Below are 22,590 nucleotides of genomic sequence, written 5' to 3'. Positions count from 1 at the left end.
CCTTCTTCATTGCTTGACTTCATATGGTTAGACAACAGTTGGGCAATTAACAAAAAAGGTATGGAAAAATGGGACAGCCTTGTCTTATCCCTCTTTGTATGTTAAATCTGGGTGAAGTCCCGTTTGTTAATTTAATACTGCTGTTACTGTTATTGTATAATGTTTTAATCGCTGACGAGAAGTAAGTACCAAAACCATATTTATCTAGAGCTTGAAATATAAATTCATGCTCCACTGTATCGAAGGGACGAAGGCCTTGTAGAAGTCTAAAAATAATATGAATCCATTGCTATTTATTAGGTCAGAATAATCCAGAATATCTAAAACCAATCTGATATTGTTAGTTATGTGTCTTTTGGGCATAAAGCCAGATTGTGTTTCATCAATAACCGAGTCAAGAACCATCTTAAGTCTATTAGCTAAAATTAGAGCAAATACTTTATAATCGTTATTCAATAAGCTAATTGGTGTCCAATTAATAATCATCAATAGGTCCTTATTAGGTTTTGGAATCAACGTGGCCAAACCTTGATTCATTGTACTGGGAAGTTGTTGGTTTCCTATTCTTTCTGCAAAAACCTCAAGAAGAAAGGGAGCCAACTCTTCAGAAAATGTTGAGAAGGGTCTGGCTGCAGCCACTGTGGAGCGTCATAGTGTAACCTCCACAGTAGCCGGAAACACGTGACCTCCATGGATACAGTGGAAATCTTGGATCGTAAAGGTTGAGACAGAAGCTGTGTCTTTCATAAATAAATTTGCCGTTAGTAATTTCATAATTCTAGGAATCATCTAGTTTGCTTACAATGATCATTTTGCCACTTTGTTTGCGTTACAACAACGGTCATTTTTAAATTTTGTTTTTTTTAATCGTGCTCCAGGAAATGTTGGCAAAGAGAGGAAGTGAGGTAAGATTCGCGCATGCGTGGTACTGATCGGCTTTCAGGTACGGATCGGGTAGCGGCTGTAACGCAAACAGGGGAGAAAGAGGAGTAGAGGACGATGACGACGCTGCAGTGTAGATGCATGGCAGAAAAGAAGTTGTTTCGGCGGGAACTTGATTCTTGGCGTTATACATTGATTCACTGCGTCGGTATGGTTCATATGCAGTTTAGTATTTTGTAAAAATAAAACATGTAGTGAATGGTTTTGTCCGGCAACAGAGGGATCCTAGCTCGAGCTGGTTAGCTAGCTCCTTTTGTCTGCGCTTGCTAGCCCTTCGCCGGCGTTAGCGCTTTCTTAGATCGTTTCATTTCTGTCTTAAATTGGATTGTAACCAATAAGATATAATGCATATGCCCAACCAAGATATGTAATTTTATCTATCGGTGTACGATAACAGCATCAGTTATATTTGTAATAAACAGTTATAATTGTTTATTGTTCGATGGCTATGCTATAGCCGTGCTTAGCTAAAAGCTGTTGTTATTTTGGGAGAATGTTGTTGTTACGTCAAGCAAGCTAATGTCAGTGCAATACCACGAAAGCATTCATTTCAGTGGTGTCCGGTAACGGTTTTCCTCGGGCTCTTTTCTATTTTGAACGCAGTTTTTAATGCTACAGTAGCTGTTGATGTTAGCATAAGGCTGGCGCACCTATTCTTAAGTCAGTTTCCTACTGTGTATAACGTCTAAACAAGGGGTGTCAAACTCGTTTTAGCTAATGAGCCATATACGGTCCAGTCCGGTCTCAAGTCGGCCAGATTTATAAGACCACTGTACATCACCCAAAATATAGAACACTCCCATAAAATTTTGCCAGACAACGAATTATGTTGGTCATTTAGCAAATATGATGATTGGTGTAGTTTCAGCATTTCTCGACGTTCTTTGCATCGTCTGGTATTGTATGTATCACAGTTAAAAGGCACAAAATAAACCTTTTACATTTGTTTTTGTGATTTAAACAACTTGCCTGTATCTACAGTTACATTTTAATTCCTGTGAAATAATGCTGTTAACACCACACTAGGAAATTTTAAATAGGAGTAATAACAACTTCACAGTAATTTTTTCACTGCATGTTTGACACCTCTGATCTAAACAGTTGTGACAATGGTGTCCTACATGTAATCATGCATATGTGTTGTTTTTCAAGGTTTATAAAGAGTTCATTGTAAACATCAAAATTGTTCTGTCTTCCTGGAAACGACAACATAGTAAACAGTTTTGAGAGCAGATTCTGCCCAGATCTTGGAGTCCTAAACCATGCTCTTGTTCGTATCAGCACTGATGGATTGTTCCCATTTTTGTCTTGCAGGGTTTGAAAGCATTCTAGAGGGAATTTATGGCCCGCTGCCGAGAGACCTCAATTTATTTCATGGTGGGTTGTTGGTTGTGTATGCTCTTTACCATTGGCTTGTGACTAGGTAAAGAGGACTGTACATTTATTTTCAGCATTGCCAAACAAACAAATCATTATTCTCGCAATGCCTTTTGTCTTCCCAACACTGTCCCATATCTATTCTTATAATATCAGACCTCAAACATGTGTCACCAATATTAAGGCTTTTAAACCAAAAAAGATTTGCAATGTTGTGAGATTTACTTAGCTATTGATTGGTACTCATTACGTTATTTAAGTAGTTGAATCAGAAACCACATCATCGGTATGATTCATATTTGTACTTCAATTCAATTCAATTCAATTTCTTTATTGTCCCACAAGGGGAAATTAGTTTAGCAGCAGGATAAAAATAAACAGAACAATAATATAAAATAATAATGACAATAATAGTGATAGAAAGTCCAAGGACGGTTATTTGCCATTAAGGAGACAAGATGCAGCAGGGATAAAAGAAACCTGGAGTCTTTTTAGTCTTCCTCACAGGTACTCTAAAACGGCAGCCAGAAGGCAACAACTCAAACTCACTGTGAAGTGGATGGTTCAAACAATTAATAATAGAATGAGCCTTTCTAAGCACATTTTTATTGTAGATGGCCAAAAGTCCATCTTGCCAGCCCACTGAAATTTTGCTAGCAGTTTTTACCAGAAGTCCCAACCGATTCTTATTCTTCACCGTCAGGTTACCAAACCAGGCAGCGATACAAAAGGACATCACAGATTCGATAAAACTTCTATAAAACAAAGACAACATCTCAGATGAGACATTAAAAGATCTCATTTTCCTTAAAAAGAACAGGCTTTGTTGAACATTTTTAGTAGTGGCATCAGCATGAGATTCAAAACACAGTTTATGGTCAAGTTCCCATTTGACTGTAATTTTAACCATATATTGTTTTTAAGTCGGACTCAAAAATAGCAAAAATGATTGTTTTCCTGCTCATTTAAAAGCAGTCCACTTCCTCTTTAACTCATAATTTTACATATATATCCGCTATGCTGCCTCGAGAGATAGCACAGCAGATTGCATTATTAGATTATTAAACAACCATTGTTAATAAATTATGATACAGTTTCAATGATCCTAGAGGCAAGTCTAAATATTTTCTGGTATTGTAATGTCAATATTTTGTTAGACCTAAAGCTCTGTAGTAGGAGTAATTTGGGACTAGATTTTCAAAAGCCTAAAACTGAGCCTTGAGGAGATGGAGTCCATTTCTGTGTCAGATGACTGTATAGTATGCTAAAATGTAGAGTTTTTCCAGAGCTGCCAAAACCATGTTGAGTAAACTGTAATGTATCAGCTGAAATTTAATCTTCTTTGCCTCTGCCATGTGTTTATGTGTGACCCATTTCTCACCTGCTAAAATTCTGCAGTCGCATAACAACTTCAGCTTCACAAAAGCTCCCACGCCCTGGAAACTTTCGTCACTCTCTACAGTGTGCTCCAAGGCACCACCAGTATGTCAGCCTCACAAGAACAAAGGTCTTCACAAAATATTTGCAGTATATAAAGCAAGCAGTTACACCATAAAACATATCCATGGTGCCACTACCCTTTGTACTCATATCAGGAAGGAGCACGATATCGAACCTGGAAGACAAATAAATCTAACCTAAAACACCAGAATTTGGTAGATCCCTGAAAACCCTAAAAATATCTTTTACCTTCTGTCTCTCTGTTGCCTTTATTAGCTTCTACCATGCCTTCACATCCCTCTAGCACTCTGTGGACACCAGCAGCCAAAACATACAGCTTGCTTGATACTGTCTGGGATCTCAGTGAAGTCTGCCGTGTCATCTGGAGTTTGAGTGAGGCTACACTGGAACCTAGTCAGATGACATGATAGACTCCTGGCAGGGAGATGATTTGATCAGTGAAACATAGTTTGGCTGACATTCATTTAAGACAAGATCAGGGTGAAAAAAAAACTATCTTAAATGAATGATAAAGACAGTACAGCACCACAGTGCAAAATTTTTTACTGCCACCCTTAATACTGTATTTTCCACACTATAAGGCGCACTTAAAATTCTTTAATTTTCTCAAAAATCCACAATGCGCCTTAAGTATGAATTCTGGTTGTGTTGGTTGGCACCATGGGTATGTTTTATTGTGTAACTGCTCGAACCGATTTGTGGTACACAGCGCTCAAAAAATGTTTTAGTGGAACTTTGGTAAGCTACGAAGCCGCACCGCTTGATGGATTGTTGGAGCATTATGGCTACTGTAGTCAGGAGCCTCACGGAGTAATCTGGGTCCTAAACTGAAAGTCAAACGAACACTGCGGCATCACTGAGAGTTAAAAACTGTCTAAATTCTTTCATCTTTACTAAAATGAGCAGCGTTGCTGCTTTACCAGGTGTAAGAATTAAGTTTAACACCCAGGTATCCATGAAAACAGAATTTATTAAATTTAACAGTTAGAAGTTAGCAGGAAGTTAGCTTGCTAGCTTCCACCTAAACATGATATAGCATGTTCTGACTGAGTGATTTGTGAAAAAATTAAAACGTACAGCTCTGCTATCACTTCCAACATAAATGAAGAGAGAAAACTAAACAGCAGTGACTTTTGTAGGGTTGCTGAAGTTAGGCTAGCTAGTATATAATGATTTGCTACGTGATCACTAGCGACACAACTATGTTAGCATAACATAAACAGTGAAGCTGGAGGATGAATGCTAATGCTTATTTCACTTAATGCGCCTTATGGTCCAAAAAATATGGTACTAACATAATGAAATTAAAATATGCTTAGTTCGTATAAATTGTGCCTTCAAAGTACCAAAATATTCTTTACACTTTAATTCAAAGTATTTTAGGCGTCAGCCTAAAATTATTCTGGAAAACTTGTATTACATGTACCTTTAAGAAAATCATAGCAAGGCTTTCCATGATATGAAGTAAACTGCTGATGGGTGCAGGGACATCCAACCTCAGTGACATTTTGGCTCAAAAAGTCAGATGCAGTGGCAGCTGATGCCGCTGTTTAAATACAAGGGTGCAGCACACTATTGGCAACAGTAAAATTACTGGCAACAGTAGAGAGAGATTTTAATCACTTCTTCAATCAGTGATGTATTGATGTAATATACACTTGGATTAGTGCAAGATGGTTACTTCAAATGTATCTAAAACAATTTGGGGCAATGGGTCGTATGCAGATTATATAAAATATATAATTTGTAGGGCATTTTATTCTATTATACATGTACAGCTCAATATGTATGGTTCGAAAATTATATTTTCAGTATTCTTTTTAATGCTAGGTCATCTAATCAGACAAGAGGTGAGATGTACATATGCCATGATGAGGCATCATGTTTCTGTCCGCGTTCACACGATTCACTACACCTTCTATTCATATATATATGTATGTGTGTGTATATATATATATATATATGGAATTAAATCAAACTGATTGTGGGCTTCACCCAGTTTGTGTTCAGGGTCACATTTGTCATTTTACAGGCATTGATCTGCGATAAATGAGCTACTGCAACAAACGTTCTGGTTGAGAGTAGCTGTAAAAGCAGTTCTTGTTCAGTGTATTTTGTCGCCTTAAAAAAGGGGGTGGGGGGGGTGTTAAACAGTTATGTAGAGTTCATTGAGGCAGGAGTGACGGTCACTTTAACTGGTTATAAAAAGAACAAGCATGATAAACTGTTAATCAAAACCATTCTATTGAAATCAACATTAGAAGAGTAGCAGCTAATTGATTTTTAGATGCCACTTATGAAAAACTCTGCTATTAGTCATTCTTCCGTGTGTATTTTCTATATATGATAGCGTGGCTCATGATGAGATTAGAATTGTGTCAGCAGCATTTGAAGTGGCTGGTATAAGGAAACAGATTAGAAACCCCTGGTGCCTGTTGTCAGTTTTGGTTTGATCCATCAGCATTACTGTAATACATGGTTATGCGATATTGTGTCTTTCAGACTGTGAACCGGAAGAGGTAGATGACTGGTCACCAGAATCAAACTGCTCTCAGTGCTCTTTCTGCAACGTGCTACTGGACAAATCTAGTGTAAGGACTTTAGTTTTGAGAAGCCTCAGAGGGGTCTCTGCACCCTAGAATAAAAAAATAATTCTAAATCAGTAATCACCTTTCTGTCTCTCTCTCCATCTTCTTTTTTTTTCCTCTTTATCATCCTCTCTAGGATCAAGCACCTGCAGCCACGTCGCCCCTCTCCTCCCCCTCTGATTACTCACCTTGTCAGGCCCCAGCCATCTCTGAGAGCACCCAATCAGCACACAAGTTCCTCCAAGCTGTGTTCCACAAGAAAGGTGAGTGAGGTGGATTTGGACAACCTTGTTGTTATGTATAACTGTTTATATACTAAGAACTCGTATACTGAAAACAGCTGCCAAAGTTGACATAAATATTCATGTGGGAAATAACCTGAGAGGAATATCTCACAGTTCCCGTCTAATGATGTACACAATGAACTGAATTACATAATTGACCTAATACAAATTGCCGTTACTGTGGTATAATTAGCATGTCAAATCTCTGCTATTCATGACCCACTAAGTGTTCCCAAAGATTTAGGATGCTTTTGAGATGCTTGTTTCTAGTGTGGTGACATCAGAAGACATTTTTGTTACAGTGGATTTTATTTCAATATCTGATTAAAAACTTTTTTTAAACACAAACAATTTTTTCTGTAGATCAGTTTTTCAGATCATTTTCTAGTGTTTTAAATAATGCATGTTAAAATTGAAACCAATGTAGACATTTATATGCAATTTTAATTGGATTTGTTTCTTTCTCCTCCTGTTAGATGTGCACCTGAGCAGTGATTCCAACATACCTCAGATTGCTCAGGAGCTGATGAAGAAGATGATAACCACATTTGCTAAGGAGTATGCATCCAAGTGCCTACTCCACACCAATACAAATGGTGTCACAAGGACCTCATCACCCTTGTCCGACGCGTCTGAAGCATCCGACGCCCCTCTGGACCTCACAGTGAACCGAACTCAGGAGGAGAGCGCGATCGAAGGTAGAGAACGCATTTAGTGCATGCATATAAAATTAAATGTTACGTCTGACTGTAACATGGGCATCCTCCTGAAGGAACCAAACGACTGGCACTCAGACCCTGACCACTTGTCTTGTAACAGATGGTGTGCTGGACCTCTCCAACCGGAACTCTGCCTGCTCAGCAACTTCGTCATCATCAGAGAATCACAGGGGATCAGGGTAAGTTTTTGTAGTTCTCTGACTGCATTTTAATGTGTCTGGCCTAATGACTTATCCCTACTCTTAGTTAAATCTGGGACTTCTTCACAAAAATAAGAATGTCGTTTACATAACTATGGTCCATATCCTATGACTTGAAAAATCACTTTGGTTTGCAGCAAATCCACATTTCTGAGTGTGGTACAACTTTACAACAGCTATATAGCACGGCAAAGATTAAGAGGTTAGCACTGTGTTTATTACTGTCATGCTCACTGCTCAGCTAAATAACACCTGTTCAGCCTGAAATACACACATATTCCTGTTTCAGCAGTGCTTTGGTTCAAGTAATTGTAATAAATTCTGAGGAGCTAGCTTGTGTTTGGTGTTGTGGTTCTACGGGGTTTACTCTTTTATCTCTTGAGCGGTAACGTCACAGCAATGGCCGTATTATAACATTTGCCAGCAGCTCAGGATTGTATAATGAGGAGAACATTTCAGTACTTCACAACGATTTTACGTCCGTTTTTACTAATACAATTAATGATGAGTTTGATTATCCAATCTTCAAGCATGTAGGACTTTCACTGGATATCCCAAAACTACAGGGGTTTTATGTGAGCACCAAAGTAACCCCAGCCATTCACAGACTGTCCCACCTGGACGTGAAGAGGCTTTGCTGCTGTGTGTGAGAGACACACAGCAGCAGTGTGTGCGTGCGTGTGAGGGCCCACAAACAGACTGAGAACATACAGACATGAAACTAACAGTCGCAGTGATGTTACCAACACAAGGCATAAAGGAGTGGACCCCTCGCTCTGCACCCCCTTGTCCCCTATGCCACAAATCAAACCACCTCCATCACCTCCATCCTGACCCTGCTGTTTGGTCCTCACATCCCTAGGAGGCAGTGCAGGCAGAACGAATACACTGAGAGGAGCTGGGAGCTGTCTGAGGGGTTGCTGTCCAAGGCCTTGAAGGATATACGATCAGGGAGGCTGCAGGAGCAGCGGGCCGCGTTGCTTTATGGAATACCCCTTCAAACCCTGAGGCAGGGTCTGGATGGCTGGGCTGAAGGGAGGCTGGGAGTGCTGCATCAGCTTACACCTGGAAGCAGAGATATCAGGGATGAAGTGACATCATACAATGTGATGTCAACAATGTTGGGTGGCGAAGCCCGCCTTGTTTTGCAGAAAGTGGCAGCATGGGCAGAGCGGGCAGAAATTGGAGGTGCTGTCGAGGAGCATGGAGACTTTAGTTTCCCTTCATCTGTTCTTGCCTTTTATCAGCCGGGTAGTTTACAGAAGACCCTCCCTCACTGTTTTCCCCAGCTCAGGGATGCTCTCCAGCCCCCTCCAAGCCCCACCCCCAGTCTGGAGCCACCCACACCCCTGCGTATTCCTCAGGTTCGTTGTGCGTCTGACCACAAAAGGTCAGTGTCGGCTGAGAATTGCAGCATAGTTGAAAACCTATATCAACGTACCTCATCAAGCGAAGGTACTGCCAGTTCATCAACAGCAGCTGCCAGACCTTCATCTCTCCTCAAACTCAGACCTCCATTCTTGGCACAAAGATGTCCAGGCAGTGCCGGCCAGTCACCTCATCGCCTGGGACCACGTGGATCCTCACTGGATGAGTCAGAAGATGGGGCAGGTTGCCGGGATAAAGACAAGCAACCTAGAAAGAAGCGTGGGAGGTACCGCCAGTATGACCACGAACTGATGGAGGAGGCCATCACCATGGTGATGGCTGGTCGCATGAGTGTGTCCAAAGCCCAGGGGGTTTATGGGGTTCCCCATAGCACACTAGAATACAAAGTGAAAGAGCGTACTGGAACACTGAAGAACCCACCTAAGAAGAAATCTGCCAACTTCTGTTTGTCCAGTTCTCACTCGTCTGGTTCTGGTAGCACAACCAGTTCCGCTAACTCAGGGAGTCTTGCCTCAGCTGCTGATGCAAAGAGGGTCTAGACCACAAACGCCTCAAACACCTCAACACTTGAACACATCACCTCCTACAAGATAAATGTTTTCTGGAGACACTTATTAAAACACAACACATGCCTTTACAAACTAGACGGATATTAATATTCAGGTCTTTTAACTCTATGTCTGTGATGTGATAGTCATACTTGAAGCTGTATTTCTCCTGCTTAGTTCTGAGTCCTTTGTTTAAAGCAGCCATAAACAGTACTGCTTTATTCAGGTAGAAGTCCTGCTCATCTTGATCTAGACGAATGATTTAGATCATTTTCTTTGTTTATGGATAGACCAAGGTGGTAAATGAATTCGGGTCAGAGCCTGAGGTACTGAACCTCTTAATTCACCATCGTCCACTGTCCTATTGTCAGAATATTGTTTTTCTTTTTTGTTTTTTTGTTTTTTTTTTCTTTTTGGGACTGCTGTGGAGTTTCATAGCTCGGTTATTAAGATACCAGTATGTGATTACATCTAATTAAATCATCGATAAGTTAATCTTCAACAAAATGTAACCTATTCATAGTTTAACATTAGATCACTTTGTAATTTCTACTACCACGATTGATCAACAGAATTAAAAACAAAGGCTTTTTTAAAACGAGAATTTGTTGGCAATATAGAATAAAATTAATGCATCGTTATTTTAGCTTCAGGGCAGTTCTACTGTGTTGTACATCCTCTTCTCAAGAAGGAAAAACAAACAATTATTGCTGCCCAAAAAGATTGCTCAAGACTCAAGTATGAGAAACACAGTTGCAGACCTTTTAAGGCTGAAAAATGAAGTGTGACTGTCATATTTGTTAGCTGTTAGGTTATTAGGTTATTCAGGTTTAATTCAATTCTTAAAGCTCCTTGGTAAGGGAGCATTGATGATTGTGATTTGCAGCTTTCTATCTCTCTGGGTATGTTTACCTAGGCTTTTCAAGTGACTTAGAGCCATTAAAACAATTTAAAAACTCATTACTATTGTTAGACACCTCTACAAACAGGGAGCTTGTACAGTATATATGCTGTGGTGGCTACATCTTGATTATGAGTTTTTGTACAAGAGATTAGCTTAAAAAAGCCATTTTGTGTCCACATATTTCCTTTCATTCTCTACAAGCTAATCTAAACACTGTATTGAGTGTAGTTGGAATGCAAATGTGCAGCATGTTTTAAATGTGCACTGATAAGCTTGGGAACTGTATATTATTGTGTATTTGTACCGTTTGTGAAAGATGTTCTTTTATTATCACAGATATTTACTAATTCTGCTACTGTAGCTGTATTACTGCAAACCTCATACCATGACCGCTGCTTAACTTTTACGGGACTGTTTTCCTGGCACATGGATGCGTAGCTACAACGAAAACTCATTTCAGTTAACGTTTTAACAGTAATACCGTTAAGCCTAATATTAATATTTGTTTTATGGGTAGTCTTAATGTTATAGATGGTCGACCGTGTCAGCTGCTGAAGGTTTCGGTAGTTTAGGTTTTTAGTGAAATGTTTAAACGGCGACCACACGGCTATTCAGTGTCAGGCTTTTAAGGCTTCTTTGTCTGCGTCTGTAAAAATGCTAAAAGTTGCGTCTACACTCATGTCTGCCTCTAGAATGGGCTTTTTTTTTTTTTCCATTAACAGTGCTACTACCAAAGCAGCATTTCAGGGTTACCCACACAAAGCTGCTTTACTTTTGATTTGCTGAAATGTCAGCCTGCCTGCCTCTCTCTCTCTCTCTCTCTCTCTCTCTCTCTCTCCATCTTTAACCTGTTGCCACATATACCTCTGAACATTCTCTGCCTATAGCCCAGTGTTAGGTTTCACATCAGGCTTAAAATCTTTATGAATTCTTTATCTCTCAAGAAACAACAAAGTGTAAATTCACTGCTATCAACAACACTTAAACTTTAGCCATGTGGCGTGTAAAATCTTTTTTTTCTTTCTTTTTTTTTTTAAAGGTTGAAATTCTGTCTTGCGGCATTTACGGGTTTCTTGTTTTTAATGTCCGTTTTTAAAAGTTCTTCAGTCACAAAATTGTGGCATTTCAACCTTTGTAATTCCTCCAGCTGTGCAAATGCTGTCTCCACTTCTGAATGTCTGCTCTTATTGCGGTACATGGTGCCGGTATCTATGGCGACAGCTCAGCACAGCATGTCTCTATTTTGGGAGTTATCTACTATTTATATCAAAATGACTCCGAACACGCCCGAGAAATTGAAAAAGAACGACATTGTATTTGCTTAATTGCAGCTAATTCTGGGAACACACTTGGGCTTTGAGATTAGGGCTTTTTAATTTTTGACTGAACTGCTGGCAAATCTTTGAGGCAACGTAATTCTGCTATTTATGCATAAATCAATTATTGCACTATGATTTATAAAATGTTTTTTTGTTTTTGTGGTGTTATGGCATATTTATTTATTGATTGCGCTTCAGAACTGTGGATTTTTTTTTTGATTTTTTTTTTTCCAAGTTTGATTGTGGTAGTTCTTGATTTGTAACGGGGCACTTTGATGCAATGTGAAATGTGTATTGCTACAATTGCATGAATGCTTTTAAATGTTAGCTCATATAATTTATTTAGTCCAGAAATTACACTGCTGACTATTGTGATTGTTTAGTGATTTTGTTATTATTAAATTATTTTAATGATTTTAAAGAATAATTTGTCATAACAAACTCAACAATATAGCCTCTGTAACACCTAAAGTACTTGGAAAGTTTCCACCGCAGAAACTAGGCGGAGATGGACAGGTGGCCATACCTTTGTATATGTTCCAGTTGTAGGACTAATTTGTGAGGGTAGATATTCCTGCCCAGAAAAGCTTCAACTGGGGCTCAATGCTGTTAGGTTAAACGTTGAATAAGCACTGTTTTTGAAAACCAGCAACCTGTCAAACATAAGACAAAGAACATGAAATTGCTGTAAACTGCTGATGTATGAAACGGCAATGGCTGTTTGAGACGCACCACCACTTTTAAATTAAACACAACAATACAGCAAACTGCCCAGCAGTTGGAAGAAATTATTTAACAAGTCGGTCAAAAATGTTTAGCTTGAACCCCACCACCAAAGTTGCTGTACTACCTCCTGAGCAAGGACTCTCTGGGAGGTACACCCCAGAATTGTAATTGTACCCTGTTTCCTTCAGTGAAATGTTCCTGCAGTGGAAACTTGACTCAACACTACGGAATGTAACACTTAAAACTGGCCTCTTGAAACCTGACATGGTTTGGCCGCAAACAGTACTTAAATTGCTGGAAAGAAAAAGTAAAAACTTGAAAATAGGTTGATATTAAATCACTTACTTGATTCTATAATGAAATATCTTACTTCTTGGACCTGCTGGCTGTTATGAAAATTAGAGGGCTTTTTGAACTGTTGGTTTGTTGATGAAAGTGCTGTTGGTTTAAAAAAGAAAAAAGAAAAGTTACGTTGAGCGTTTCTTCAATCATTCCTTCTGCTGTTAGCAGAATGTTATCATTTGCCTTCAGCAACTAATCAATAAAACAGTTCTTTAATCAATTGCCTGTTGTTATTTTTTTCTACAATAATGGTTTGCTTTACAGTTATCAGAGAGTTGTACTGCAGATCAAAAGTTTTACAACTTGTTACAAGGGCTAGAATCCAGTAGAGCAATGCATCATGTCACTTCCATCTGCAATACATCAACATTAAAGTGTCACTCCAAAAGTGAAAGTGCATTTGGGGGGGGGGGGAACGATACACAGCAAACGCTGCTAAATAGGCTGCATTTACAATATCATTTTCCTGGTGTAATAAACCACAAAACAGCTTGCACTACAAGCTACATTCCACTTCTTTTTTTCAAATTTTATTATTTAAGCTGAAAGTTTTGTACCATTCAAAGTTCATTTAATTTCATTATTGATGGCTAACAAGTCTACTGCCATTTAAAAAATATATATATATAGTGTGTAGCTTTTAATTTTTTTTTCTTAAGCTTATTCCTAACATTGATTTCTGTAAGGATACATTACCATCATTTCATCACAATATGTTGCCTAGATCTTAAGCTGCATATCACATTTTTACATTGACTCTAATAATGCGGTTGCAGTCATGCAACCAGCACAAACTCAGGTCTCACCTACAAAATATATGGAAGTCAGAAATGACAAACTTTCAGGCAGTGCTGTTATGGAACAAATGCAACTTAAACATGCTCACTGCTGTCTTCATTATTTTGTGTGCATGCTCTTTTTTTTTCCTCATTTGAAACTTGGTTTTCTGTGAGTAAAACGTTCTAACTCCAGTTTTTACCTTTTACCTCTAGCGCCCTGGTGCCATCTTTCGAAGAAGACCTGGCAGGTCAGCAACAGCGAGGGACTAAGTTAGGTCAATGTTCCACATTTGGTGATGTTCTGAGTTCTCTCTGCCCAGCTCACCGATCCTTAATCTATCAAATCCTCAAGTATGCTTGCCATGAAAAAGAGACGCTCAGGAACGAAAGGGACACTGTTTTATGTTCCAAGAAGCTGCATTGCACTTCGTGCCAGAGTCTTGTTGCAGCCTCTCCTGCATGGGGCCATTCGCCTTGCACACCCTCCTCTAATTTATGCTCGTCCTCTTCCATATGTTGTGAGAAACACAGCTTCCACTCTTGCCCCAGTTGTTCCAACCACAACTGTTATATCCAAATCAAGAAAACAACAGAAGGAGAGGTAGGCGATGGAGACCCTCCTTGTCCTGTCCTGAAGAGAGAGCAGAGTCCCTCTCCTCCCCCTCTTTCCCCAATCCCGTCAGATGTCGGTAAGAAATGTGATGAAAACCCACCCTCTCTGCTTCACCAAGAGGAGGATGTTGATCTCATGGTACAGAGTTTTGTAACTGCAAGCTACGAAGCCTCAGATGTCAATACAACTACAGAAGATGCTGAAAGTAAGAATGCTGAAAGAAGTCAGGCTGATAAGAATCCAAGTGGGACTTCACTGCAGGATGTTATGGATCGTTTTAGTGAGAAACTGGAGACAATAACACCTCTAGACAAGGACCCTACTCTGGTTTCCACGGCTATCTATGTTTCTGAAAAGGAGCAGCCGTTATCTCCCTCAACCAGCCACAACCTGCCTTTTCGTGCTGAAGCCCATGTCACTGAGATCATCACCACAGTGCTTCGCACAAGCAGTCCCAGTGATTACAGCTTGAGTGAGCTGTTTAGTCGCCAAGACAAAGAATCCAAGTCACCCGTTACTAGATCTCGTCATCGCCAGAACGTTGAAAAACCTAAATGCACCCCTGAGCTATGGAACAACAATGACCAACAAAGTTCAATGGACAACAGTGTACAAAAACAGGTGAATACAGTGGCTACAAGCTCAGCTAAACAGTGTGTTGGGTCCTGCAAAGAAGGTGGTGAGGGTTGCAGTTCTACAAATGACAAAAGCCACAAGGGATCCCCATCAAGTGAAACCACTGAGGTTGAAAGATCAGGTAAAGGGAAAGCTTGTCGTATTAAAGGGAGAGTGTGTCATCTGCATAACATTTCTGAGGGTGCAAGAAGATCAAGGAGAAATATAGTCCCTCCACCGCGGTTCTCCTCCTATGTCACAGAGCCCAGACGTATGTTCTTTGTTGCGTGTTTCTCTGAACCTATCTTCAATCAGAAAGCACAAAAGGACAAGGCTTCATCTAGCACCAATCATATGTCATCCAAAGATCCAGATGCTGAGGATACCAACGTAGAATCCAGAAATGACGTTTTATTGTCTTCATGTGCAAACACAGGGAAGCTTGCCTTTCAGTCACCAGAAAAAGGACATGAACTATCTCACATGGAAGTGAAAGGTCAAAGCCAGGTCACTCCACAGATTGTGACTGCCAAAGACCAAAGTCCTAAAAAACATCGCTCAGGCAAAGAGAACAATGGTAGTGACAGTGTTGTCCCTCTGTTAGGAAGGTTACGATCAGCATCATCAAAAAGAGTACAGGACTCATCAAATGTGGATGTCCCTATAAATTCTGATACCTGTGTTGAGAGTCTTAAAAATTCCCAAGTCCAGTACACTAGTCCAATTAAACTTATGTTTGTATCACCAGTAAAGGATAAAGAGGGAGTTAAATACAGTCTCAAATCAGCAGGCTCTGGTTCTGGCTCACAAACAGAACATTTTGATCCCTGTGAAGAGTCTTCATGGTCAGGGACACTTCAGAAGCACACAAGCCAGAGCAAAAGGCCTGCAATATCACAAGTAAAATCAGTTGTCTCACCACTAAAATCTTCTGCCTCACGCACAAGGTCTTCTTGTTCCCCAACCAAGTCATCGTCTTCACCAGCCAAATCTGGTTCCTCAACACGCAAGTCTGCTTCTTCACCTGCCAAATCTGGTTCCTCAACACCCAAGTCTCCTTCATCACCAGACAAGTCTGTTTCCTCAAGACGCAGGTCTGGTTCTTCAACACCCAAGTGTGCTTTGTCACCTGCCAAATCCGGTTCCTCAACACCCAAGTCTCTTTATTCACCATACAAGTCTGATTCTTCAGTATCGAAGTCTCCTTCCTCACCAAGCAAATCTGCTTCCTTAACACGCAGGTCTGCTAATTCACCACCCAAGTCGGGTTCCTCAACACCCAAGTGTGCTTTGTCACCCGCCAAATCCGGTTCCTCAACACCCAAGTACGGTTCTTCACCACGCAAGTCTGCTTCTTTGCCCAGGTCACCTTCCTTATCACCTAAAGATGCTTCCAGAGGATCAGGTGAAGGTACTCCAACTAAGCGTGTAGCTGGAGCTGACAGCCAGGGATTATCAGGTAACTCGACTTCTTTTCATGAAACCACTCCACCAAAAAGGCGTCCTGGGCGTCCGAAGAAACTGGGACCACAGCTGGAGCAAAAAGCAAAAAGGCCAATTGGCCGACCCCGTAAGCAGAAGACTTTGGATTCCGAAACGGGGGTAAAAACGGTAAATGGTAAATGTCAGTTGGCACCTAATATTGAGGAGAATACAACTAAAAACCTCAAGATAACAGTCGTGTATGGCCGTTCGAGGAGAAACAAACGATTGGTGTCGGAGAGCTTTGACCAGCTGCAGACAGAATTTAATGACCCTTGGCGAGCCGTAAGTCTATTGCACAACTCTAAGACCAGCTCAGGTAGTATTAAAACAGCCTCAGAGGAGTTGGATTTTGTCAGACCAGCGAAAAGGCCTGCTCCTCAATCTGGCAGTAACATCAAATGTCAAAAGCACGATGATTCTGTTCGCTCAAGGAAACCAGGTAGACCTGCAAAAGTTAAAATCTCTGGAATCTCAGTCACAGTGACCACAGTGTCACCTCGTCAACGTAAAATTCAAATCAATAAAGAGAATAGGCAGTCTCCTGAAATGCTGGCTCCTAGGAAAGTACTTCTACAAGACTTCATATCTGCCAAAGAGCCCAGGACAATCAGTCATCAGTTAATGAGCAAAAGGGGTCAAAAAGAAGAAGGGAAAGAAACAGAGGATGGTAGTAAAGATGAACTGCCCAATCAGCCTGTAGTACGACACTCCAAGAGAGTGAGAAAGCCATCAATCCACTTTTTGCATGCTGTTGCCACCTCTACATCATACAGCCGCAGCAATGCGCTGGTACGACGCTCTAAACAACTTCTTTTAAACAAGGCAAACAGTGAAAGGAGACAGGATGAGCAGCAAAGTAGTTTCGAAACTTCAGGTGAGAAGAGAAAGTCATGTGGACCACAGAAGAAGGGCGTTTCTCTAGATGTAAGCAGATTGGCAGGGGTATCTGTTGATTCGGTCTTTACGTCTAAAGAGACGTTAAGGTGGTGGGCAGCATCAGCTGAGGAAAAGACGATGAACCAGGAGTTCGCCAGACGAATACAAGTCATCTCTGACACTTGGGTCTCAGACGCTGTGGACAACCAAGAAAAAGAATTGGCCCTCGATTCTGAACTAGGCACTAAAGACAGCAGTTTATTCGCCAGGAATTCGAAGCATTCCTCTGTGGTCCGAACACTGTTTGACTGTTCGCCCAACAAACCTAGGTCCTGTAGCATGCAGCAGATCTGCTCCTGGTTTATGGAGACCACTGAGACACAATCTTTGGCCATTGTCAAGAAGGCAAGCTCCCGTAATCGTTACGAACTTATGCACTTCCCTCGTTCTGCTAATGCAAAAAGTGTTTGCCACAGTCCTCAGGCAGAGCGACTCCGCAAACACATCAAGAAGTTTGCCAAAATGGTGCCAAAAAGCCCTTTACAGCATCAGAAGGCTCAGAGACGGCTGAGAAAGAGAAACAAAGCAGCTCTGTCAACACACAGACGACAACTTTTTACTTTAAGCACTGCAAGCAAGCGCACTCGCCAAGTCCAGTCGTTGAAAGGCAAAGCATTTAGCATATATCAAGCCACTCTGGTTAGAGCCAGGACACGTTTTCTAACCCGGAAAGAAAGGGATAGGTGGCAAAATGGGGCTAGGGACAGGAGAAACATAAAAGCAGTATCACGTTGTACAAATGAACATATAGTAACTAGACTACAATCTAAACGTAAAGCATTATGCACATCCGCAAACGATCGGCACTCTGTTCGTTTGGAAAACAGTTCTGCCGCCTTTTCGGTTAGCCAAACTCGGGAACTCGTGGATATACACAAAGAGGAGAACCTCTGCTCCAAAGCCTGGGGTCCTGAAACGCTGAAAGAATGCCGGGTGTTTATAAGGAAGATCAACTCTCCAGATAGCGAATCGGCTGAGGAAGAGTCGGACTCTTGTACTGTGACACTGGAAGGGTCACCTTCTGCATGCCTCTTTGCAGAACAGAACAGGCAACTGGTTAAAGCTGTGAAAACTGAAAGAAAAAGGAGCATTAATAGGAGGACTACCTCGAGAGAGTTGGCAGATTCTGCACCAAAATCAGTCCAGGAGCAGGAAGTAAAGCCAGCAGGGAGGCAGAAAAGAAAATTTAAAAGTCCCGGGGTTGTGTCTACTGAACCACCACAAACACCACCAGCGAAAATCTTGAGACAATCGCGAATGAAGGGCCTGACCGGGCCGAGATGGTGTGACTTTGTCCTTGGTAACTACTTTTCTTTCTTTTATTTGAATTGAAGACATTGACTTTGCCCATGCAAAAGTTACCAGATAAACGTTTGTTCTTTTATCTTTTCCTGACAGAAAGCTAACTGAAGCATGAGGCCTCCTCTTCCTGGGAAAGGGACTGTGGTTTAACGTGGTGCCTTTGGACTTTGTGCTGACCACGTAGACTGGCCATCTCAGTATGGTTCAGTCTTACAATCAGCAGCTATGTAGCAGTCTAACTTAAAAGCTTGATGTTGCACTATTTTTATCCATGGATATGTATGTACATTTTGTCATCTTGCCTCTCTTTCTGAAGGTGTATAGTAGATCAATATAATAGTTACATCAGAGTTTTAATGGAAAGAGTGCTTATACCGTGAACCCTGTCAGAGTGGTCATAGAGGAATGAAAGCTCGACTGCCATCTCCCTAAAAATGTACCTTTACTGATACTAAGACCAACACTTCTTCTCGGAAATGAGCCCTTACTGTATATCTTAACCTGACATTTATCATAATTTTTACTACTTTAAGCCGCAATGCCAGCTCTAAAACCCCCACTTATTTTATTTATAGTGACTCTTACTTTGGCACTGTTTTGAATGTTTAATTTGTAATTTAATATTTGCTTTTGTATTTTAGGTTTGCTTAAAGTATGTTGGAATTTGATTTGAAACTTTCTCTTAATCCGAGCCTTTTGTTTTCTCTACTGCTGTCGCAAACAAGTAGCCAAAACAGGCTTTTAATGAAGGAATCTTTCAGTTCACTTAACACCCAATCTTAACTCCAGTAGCTATCTGTAAAAAGGCCACAGCTGTAAGAGTGTGTCTTGAAATACACTAATTGGCCTGTACTAAAACCAAATATTTGATGTCATGAGTTCTTTTTCAAGAGCATTTTCAGTTGTCAATTCCCCACAAAACGCAGAGGTGTCTGTGAAGTGACAAGCAAATGGCATTATGCAGTTGTAGAACATAGCTTCTGATTAATTTCATGGTTTGTGGGATCTGTCTTGTTTTTATTCAGTTATCTTTCTAAGAACGTATTGTTTTCACCCAAAGCATATACTGTATGTTGCTGTCAGATCGACTTTTTGCACTATTCAGCCCCTTTCAGACGTGATGTATGCACTGCTGGCTTTTCAGGCCATTAAAGTGCTGGCATCCTGTCAGTCAGACGTAGGGTGCTTTTACATTAATGTTTCTCTTATTTAATCTAATTTTTTTTTTTTTTTTTTTTTTTTTCCCGAGCTTGTTGTTCACAAATATTTAGCCAATGACTCCATTGTGGATTATCCTCCCAACTTTGAATGACTAGAATTTTTACATTTTATTCAGTATGATGTGAAACTGACGACTGAGTCCATAAAACCATCTGAAAAACTGAGCCGTGAAGAGGGTGTGGGCGTTTGTCTCATAGATTTAGGCATGATCCTAGAGACAGGTTGGCGACCACCTGGCAACCACCGGTTACTGGGGAAAAATGAGTTTTCCCTTCGGTTGTTTGACTATTAATTTCTGCTGTTGTCACTATGAACAGGGTATTTTTCCTAAGCGTGTACGTTGCACGTATAAGCAGCTGCAGACACCACTGACGAGTAGCCTTTCCTGTTACTTTCTGCACATGTTGTTGGTAAACTGTAGCATCTCAGCAGGCGAGTCTGTGCCATCACTGCAAATTGGCAGGCATGCAGATGTCTTGCACACCATCTGCTGATGCAATTTACATCACTCAGACTTGCCGACGTGGGAAGTGGAACGCACCCATTACTGCATATATCCTGCTGAGAGAACTGTACCCTGCCTCTCCTGCACAGGCTCAGAGAGATGTTTGCTCTGCACTAGGAATGTCAAAAATGCGTCAGAGAGGAGTGTTTTGTGTTCGAAACAGTTGGTGAGATAAAATTTCATTGAGTACCTGGTATTTCTGTTCAGGTCTTTCACTTGAGAGCTCAGCAACTCACAGGTCCACACGATACGGTCACTGTCCTAATCTCGCGAGTTGCAATGCGACACATGCAGTGTAGAAGTGAATACACTAATGTTGCAAGTTCAACATTAGTAAAAGTTTTGTCGTCGTGGCTTTCACAGAAGAGTGACCGGGGTCTTCGCACATGAAACCTACGTGTTTTCATGCTGTCAGATTAAAGGAGAAGAGTGCACGTCTGAAAGGGGCTCTATATTTGAGATTAATCCCACTACACAGATTCCTCCTCCCATATTTTGCACATCCCATCTCCCACTACCACCCCCCACCCCCCCCTACTGTAAAACTAGAATCTGTTTGGTGCAATACAAATCCAGATGATTTATCAGTATGTAGTAATTATTTTATTGCTGACAGACGAATGGATGTACATGAGTACCAGTGGCCTGGGATGTTACTTCAGTTGTTTCCATAGCCATGTAATGTGATCTTAAAGGATTCTGCTATACAAACTACGTTTGCCCACCTGCTTTGGTCTCATCAGAGAAACAGAAATATAAGAAATCTTTCTTTTTTTTTTCTCTTACACGTAATAGCATTATTTACTTTTTAAATGTTGAGTTGTCGCTGTTTCCTTGGATTTTCTGTTATTTTCTTAAGTTGCAGCAAGGGACGCCTACCTCCACAGGAGCTCAGCTAGGACTAGGCCTGAGAGTTGATGGGGTAACACTAATCTTGGATCATGTCATTGTTTTTCTGCCATCTGTTCAGAGACGGGCAGAGGCAAGGTGTCCAGCTGTAGGTCAAAAACTTCACCCTTTAGGGTGTGTTGTGCCCGACTACCGTTGTATGTATGTCACTATGGTTGCCATTTCAACACGAGGGAGGTGGGCAAGTCTCTGTCATGTGATAAATAACCATCAGCCCTTTGTTTGTTGAAGAACCTGGTGCTATACATCTGTATATTTTCTTTATCATGTGTTTTTTATACTGTCCAATACAGATGCAACAAACAGGTGTCTGTGACTGAACCAATAAAGAGTCTTTTGAGATAACCAGAGAGGTGTGAGTTATTCATTCATTTGTTGTTGTGGAGCCTGCATGTTCTCCCTGTCTTGCATAAGCATTGTCCGTCAGGCATGTAGGGCTGATTAATGAATGACTCTAAATCTGCCACAGGTGACCTATTCAGAGTGTACCCCGCCTCTCACCTGATGCCTGCTTGGATTGGCTCCAGCCCCTACAAACTTGAGCAGAATGGTTGTGTATCTTACAGAAATAATTGGAAATAACAAAGGTCCTCATCTAGGTGTAAACCAGGGTCACTTCTATAGTAAACATAGTCTTCAACCAGTAGTGTGGTTATCCTTGCAGTCACTGTAAACACTGTACAGGGTGTCTACATGTATTAATGTAAAAAAAAAAAAAGTTCCCACAAATTTAACACACTCATGGTATGGAGGGCCTTAAGTGCCAAAATGATAAAACACATCATTAATTAAATTTGTTAAATTAAAAATGTTTAAACTTAAATAATTAAATGTCATTTCATTTAAAACACAATTATTTAATTTTGTATTTAATTCATTTTGACACTCATGGCCCACCACAGAGCACAAACCAGAGGAAGAATAATTATTCCTTGAAACTTCTAATTCTCATACACATACCTTTACAGGAAAATAAATTAAATGTAAGCAGTGATTTGATGGCAAATGGCAGCGTAATTTGCAGAAAAATATTATTTTCTCATTTTACAGTGTAAGTATTGCCTTTTTACATCTTTATTTAATATTCAATATGTCCATCATGAATATATTAATCAATTATCCTTTTATTTTACCAATATAAATGTAATAGGGATTGTTCTCCCTTTCTAAAATACAAGAAAAAATAAAGGCCATCAGTTTGTTGTGATTAAGTCCAACTCATTTCCTTTCCTTTTACAGTTCAAACAAAACAATAAATTAACAAACTGTTCTAAATCCCTACTATATGATTACTATAAAGTGGGGGGAAATGAAAAAACACCCATCATGAATATGAATATTAAATAAAAGTGTTAACATAAATAAAGATATAAAAATGCAAGATGTATCCACTCCAGAAGTACAGCATACTTACGACGTGCTGGGA

At 40.4% G+C, this 22,590-nt stretch overlaps 1 protein-coding gene across 2 annotated transcripts; it reads left to right on the top strand.

Annotated features, from left to right (window-relative positions):
• The first annotated feature begins 929 nt into the window (after nucleotides 1-929).
• On the top strand, nucleotides 930-21,509 carry lcorl (ligand dependent nuclear receptor corepressor-like). 2 transcript variants are annotated; one of them, XM_005456886.4, is made up of 8 exons: nucleotides 932-1,090; nucleotides 2,257-2,319; nucleotides 6,283-6,371; nucleotides 6,505-6,631; nucleotides 7,129-7,350; nucleotides 7,472-7,550; nucleotides 13,792-18,527; nucleotides 18,626-21,509. In XM_005456886.4, the coding sequence occupies exons 1-8, from the start codon at nucleotides 1,000-1,002 to the stop codon at nucleotides 18,631-18,633; spliced, it is 5,415 nt and encodes a 1,804-aa protein (XP_005456943.1). In that variant the 5' UTR covers nucleotides 932-999; the 3' UTR covers nucleotides 18,634-21,509. The 2 variants fall into 2 exon arrangements, with proteins under 2 accessions (XP_005456944.1, XP_005456943.1); XM_005456887.4 differs by lacking the exons at nucleotides 13,792-18,527; nucleotides 18,626-21,509 and adding an exon at nucleotides 8,434-13,019 and having other exon boundaries at nucleotides 930-1,090.
• The last annotated feature ends 1,081 nt before the right edge of the window (nucleotides 21,510-22,590 follow it).

The sequence above is a fragment of the Oreochromis niloticus genome, linkage group LG6, assembly GCF_001858045.2.
Source record: "Oreochromis niloticus isolate F11D_XX linkage group LG6, O_niloticus_UMD_NMBU, whole genome shotgun sequence".
Classification (NCBI taxonomy): domain Eukaryota; kingdom Metazoa; phylum Chordata; class Actinopteri; order Cichliformes; family Cichlidae; genus Oreochromis; species Oreochromis niloticus.
The sequence above is the reverse complement of the archived record's forward strand: the minus strand, read 5'-3'. Positions and strand labels throughout refer to the sequence as shown.

Bases quoted from the DNA above. Each gene is read 5' to 3' on its own strand.
- lcorl (XM_005456886.4), top strand. From the start codon at position 1,000: ATGACGACGCTGCAGTGTAGATGCATGGCAGAAAAGAAGTTGTTTCGG. The intron at 2,320-6,282 runs GTGGGTTGTTGG...TGTGTCTTTCAG, and splicing joins AGACCTCAATTTATTTCATG to ACTGTGAACCGGAAGAGGTA. The intron at 6,372-6,504 runs GTAAGGACTTTA...CATCCTCTCTAG, and splicing joins TGCTACTGGACAAATCTAGT to GATCAAGCACCTGCAGCCAC.